Source organism: Nicotiana tomentosiformis, chromosome 9, assembly GCF_000390325.3.
Source record: "Nicotiana tomentosiformis chromosome 9, ASM39032v3, whole genome shotgun sequence".
NCBI lineage: Eukaryota > Viridiplantae > Streptophyta > Magnoliopsida > Solanales > Solanaceae > Nicotiana > Nicotiana tomentosiformis.
Window position 1 is genome coordinate 37,257,547 of NC_090820.1, and position 5,353 is coordinate 37,262,899.

A 5,353-nucleotide genomic window follows, 5' to 3' on the forward strand; every position below is an offset into this window, starting at 1 on the left:
CAGTCCAATGTCATACAAGTAACTATTAGGCCGAAAACAAGCAATAGGGGCAAGTTGATTTGGGATTCAGGTTGAGTAGTGGCACAACGAAGGTTTTGTTAAAAAGTGATAGTGGTCGGTTATTTTGGGATCTATACACATTGTTGAGAAAAGCATCTGCTTCTCCTCGTCTCCCATTCTCTGAGTCTAACCTTCTCATTCCCTTCTTCTATCTATCCCTAGTTATTTTACTTCCTGCAATTTCGATTGTAATTCTGCTACTAAGTTGTTGCATTTTGCTATTTGAATTGTAATCACTTATCAATCTTATTAATAGAGTAGAGGTTCAGTTACTGTTACTCTGGATTTGAGTTCATTACATACTTTCACGTGCTTTCCTTTTTGAGGTGGCCAGTATGTCTTTTCATGAGAAATGAAAAAAAAGTCATTCACTAAATCTTTTGGAACTAAAAAAAAAAACTAGTTTACAGATTTTCAAAATTTACTCCCTCCTAACAAGGAGGTAAATCTAGTGCCTATAAACCGCTATAACTATTGGAGAAGACACTCAAAGCTGAAAGGATATTTGCCTTAGGAAATTAAATCAATGGAGGTAAACATCTACCTAACTGCGTTGGACTAGTTAATTAAGGAAGACCTATCAAGACTTCAAGAGATAGATTCGTCAAAAATAATGCTAATTGGTAATGTAAAGGTCCTATATAAACGGCAGCACGGTGTACTAAGCTCCCGCTATGCGCGGGGTTCGGGAAAGGGCCGGACCACAAGGGTCTATCGTACACAGCCTTACCCTGCATTTCTGTCAGAGGCTGTTTCCACAGCTCGAACCCGCAACCTCCTATATATTTTAATTAAATTGACTGTATTGATCTGTCTTAAGAATCTGAACTCATGTTTGTCCCAATAATTCCACCACCAACTTAGAGTAATTATTCTAAAACTGAGCTGATTAGAGTTTAATACATTAGTTTATTGAACTCGACCAGTACTTCTAAGAGTCTTATAGATTGCTTTAACAAATTAATTCAAACACCAAATACAAACAACACTCATTTCTCCTACTGAGAAATGAGAAATCCACATTCCTGACAAGATGCAGATGAAATCATTTGCTGCAGAGAAAACCTTTCTAAGCCTATTAACGAAACACATACGAGGAAAGGAATATATGATGCTTTGTGCACTCGGCTGTTTTTTTTTTAATTAATACAAGACGGTGAAAGCAAGTATTACTTGAGATGCTTTTCAAACCACCCCAACATGTCTTGGTGAGCCTCTTCAGCAGATTTTACAGCTACTTCATCTTCGTCTTTGTACCTCACTGACCAACCATGTGCAACCCCGGGAAAAATCTTCACAAATGCATCAACCTGCACGAAAACACCATAACCGTCCCATTCATTCTTACAAGCAGTAGCGAAGCTAAGAATTTTCCTAAGGGTATTCAAATTTGAAAGAATGAAAAATAATTCCCGACAAAGAGTGTTCAATATGTGTTATATACCTCTAAAACGTAATATTTTACCTATATACACAGTGCAAATTTTCGACGAAGGGTGGTCAGTTAGACCACCCTTGTGACCATGTGGCTTCGCCACTGCTTACAAGCCTCTGTGGAACCAGTAACCAACTGTGTAGTCATACAGCTTGAATACACCTCTAATTAGTCAAGTATTATGACATGCTGCTGAAAGTAGTTAATTACTTCAATGCTTGCATTGGTTCAAAGCACTTCTCAAGATGACGAAAGTAGCACTCTAAAATGTGCACCTATAAACTGACCAAAAAACTTCTCTATGGTTCATCCACAGACAACATATCCTTATAAAATTAGTAAGCATATCACTCAATAGCAATATGTCAGAAAGGCAGTCTAGCTATCATTCTGCAACATGGGGATGCCAATATATTTATATGGATATTAAAGGATTCCATTTTTCCATTTTTCTTTCGTCTTTTTATTTTTCCCCTTACTGAAGCAGAATTGAGTTTTAAGTCATATATTTATATATAGTAGTATAATAAAGTGAATAGTCAATGAAAGTGCTTCCAATCAAAAGTAAGTATGTGAGTGCAATTGAGTTCTTTTGTAAAAACAACATAAGAAGGTTATGATCACCAATGGAGAGGCTTTAAAGTAATGTCTACAAGTGAAAATCATAAGCAACTAAAATTTCCTACCTCGGGCTTAGCATTTAAGGCCATCTCAAATTGCTTGACAAGCTCTGGCGGAGATCTTTTGTCAATCTCTGCCCCCAATATTGAGATTGGAACTTTAACAGCTGAACATCACAACAAATTAGGAACTTATGACTTCTGAAATGGAAACAACCTAACTCAGCCCAGACTGCATTGATTTATGAATCCTGCTCTGAATTAACAAGTAAAAGAGCTACTATGGCAAACACAATATAACATTGAACCAGAATTTTTTTAATGAGAGATGCTCGAAAAAGATTTCTTACTTTAAAAACGAATGTCTGAAGAGGCGATCAAGGCCTAAATGAAAATTATGCCTGAATATTCTCAATGTTATGAGCTCATTATATTGGTGAGCTGAATTCTATATCCACAAGCAAGAGAAAGATGAGAAGAAAATATAGAAGATCTAATAACAAAGTCATACCGTGCATATCATCTACGGCGACAAATGAAGGATGTAAAAGCACTGCAGCTTGGATATAAGCATACTTTGCTAGTTCCACAACCACCTTAGCTGAAAAGAATTTAAAATACAGTTATTTAGCAAATTAGAACGATAAAGTAGATTAATTCATGCCAAAGGAAGATTTAAAAAAAACTTGTAGCCATAGCAAGAAGATTACCTCCCCAACAGAAGCCCACTGCTCCAATTTTAGTAACACCTTTGCTCTTTAAAGCTTCAATAACTGGTTTTGCATCTTCGAAACCTTGATCCTAATGTAACAAGAATACATTAAATAAAAGTGTAAACTTGACAGGTCAACCAGACTCCACAAATGAACAAGCCAAATATACAAAATCCCCCAAAACTCAGCAGAAACAAAATGGTAGTCCGATTTCGCTACTGCACAAAAAAAACCAAGATATCCTATATTTCCAGGATGCATTATTGAAAATCACATAAGGGATTCATGAAAATGAAGTTCAAACCTCAAAATCTCAGCTAATATCCAGACACATTGAATTAGAAAATGCATAGAAAAGTATTAGAAATAAAACTTACCGGTCCATGATCTTTTATCCATAATTCTAATGGCCTCACATCATTAGCTATATGTGGATCGCCACGGAGGAAATCAGGGACTACTACGTAGAAGCCAGCTGCTGCAACTTTGTCAGCAAGCTTCCTATAATTTTGAAAGCAAGCATATCAGTTTGACGTAAATATATATTTACATCCAATATAGCTATCTATATGTCAATAGCAAGATTTCAACATCTTATCATCATTGTTAACGTTGATGTTTAACCATTTATTAGTGCAGTGAGGATAAAGTTTCTGTAGGAATTGAGAAGCTAATTTGATAGGGTGAAAGGACAACTTTGCTTAAACCAGGATTAAATCACATAAAAAAGAGATTCTTATTCACAGAATTCAGAACTGGACTGCATTCATATCAATTCCTGCTAGTCCTCACCTTAACTTTGGAGCTTCATATCCTGCATATTAATAAAAAGACGCTAATTAGAACATTCACAATGTTATTTGTTGATAGGAAATGGACACGTACAATCCATATGAGTCTGACACCAGATATATGATTAGAGCATCATAAATAATTAATTTGTAAAAAAAAGAAACCTGCTCCATCGATCTCTCAATCCATCAATCATTAACATGACAAAAAAATAGTTTTACGACGTTACTATTGTTATAGTGGGTAGGGTAAAGGTCAGTGACCATATGTGAGATGAACCCAAAATTATAGCTCCTTTTCGTCTTTATATGTGGATTTCAATTAACAAGAACCACCAAAAAAGATTCTTTTTTAAGCTTTCAATGTCTGCTTCCAAGAGAAATCTGAAATTCCAAAAATCTTGAAAGCTAAATAAAAAGAATTTACCAAAAACATCAGAAACAAGGAGGAGAGCAAGAGTGGAATGAACAGAGCCAGAAACATAACAGCTGAAGCCTCCAAGTTGTTGGACATGACCTGCTTCTCCTCCACTGTTGCCTGAGCTCAGCTTTGGTGGGTTTTCACAACACTCCGGACCCGACATAATATTGCAGTTTACAAATAAAACAGAACAATATGGTTAACGTAACTCTCGGATACTGATGTTCTACAACTTTGACAAAGATCACTCTTGTTTCTCACTTATATAGTACTAGGTGTTTGTCGCCAAGATCAATCTCGATTGTGGTATCTATTTTTATCAGGTTTTTGTGTATATATATATATATACACACACCATGAAAATGTATTCTTGTCTATACAACTTTCGTGCCATTAAAGAGTTAATACACTATTACTATTACATACTCCTTCAGTTTGGATTAATGTGACAGTAGTTTGATTTAGTTTAACCAAGATTTTTTTTTTTTTTAAAAAAACTTATAGTCTTAAACATTTGTATAACTAAAACTTACGGTAAGATAAGAAGTTTAATAGTACAATTTATTTTTAATATAAAAAATGTTGAATCGATTAATAAGAATAGTATCGGTAGGACATAAATACTACATTTGTTTTCTCGAAACTCTAGTAATCTATACTATCTACCTGGCAAAAATAATGTCAGCACTCACGTCAGACATCTAATCCTCGTTCTTGTTTTGTTTAATTTGACCAACTTACTCGCAAGCAATGACCTGTGCGTGTAAGATGTAAAGGGACATCTTATCCTATGCTCAAATAAAAAAGTTTCTTTTAATTTTCATTTAATTATGAAGTTTATAATATATTATTTCCCATTTATATATGTTTTTAATAATAAATTAATGTCTTATGTCTGGACGAATTTAACTCTATTCCGCCAAACTGAATTAGGTCGTAGGAAAGGAGAGAAAGTGTATAAACCTCAAAGGTGCTCTTTTATTTAATTTTGAATTCCAATGCATGATCCATGCCCTGGTGCCTAAACTTAAGTATTGCACATTATAATGGTTGAAATATCGCTTTTGATTTTTAAAGCTAACAATGATACTCTATTATAAGTGGGAAGCCTTTAAGTCCAAGTTGAATTATGAAAATATCCCCTCAAAAGCTGAGTGACCTTTTTACCATTCAAGGAATCAGTACTCCAATAATAGTAATGTACAAAATTGTAAATACACTTAAATAGTGCACTTTTAATAATCATAAAGATAATGCAAATAAACCTTTTCTATTGCGGATCATTATTAGGTTCTTTAAGCTTATACATCCTA

At 34.5% G+C, this 5,353-nt stretch overlaps 1 protein-coding gene across 1 annotated transcript; it reads right to left on the bottom strand.

Annotated features, from left to right (window-relative positions):
- Positions 1-986: 986 nt before the first annotated feature.
- Positions 987-4,477, bottom strand: LOC104113239 (endo-1,3;1,4-beta-D-glucanase-like). Its single transcript, XM_009623349.3, has 7 exons — positions 4,047-4,477; positions 3,621-3,642; positions 3,206-3,329; positions 2,826-2,916; positions 2,627-2,716; positions 2,182-2,282; positions 987-1,370 (listed from the first exon to the last, which is right to left on the bottom strand). Exons 1-7 carry the CDS (start codon positions 4,201-4,203, stop codon positions 1,230-1,232), a joined length of 726 nt encoding a protein of 241 aa, XP_009621644.1. The 5' UTR covers positions 4,204-4,477; the 3' UTR covers positions 987-1,229.
- Positions 4,478-5,353: the final 876 nt, after the last annotated feature.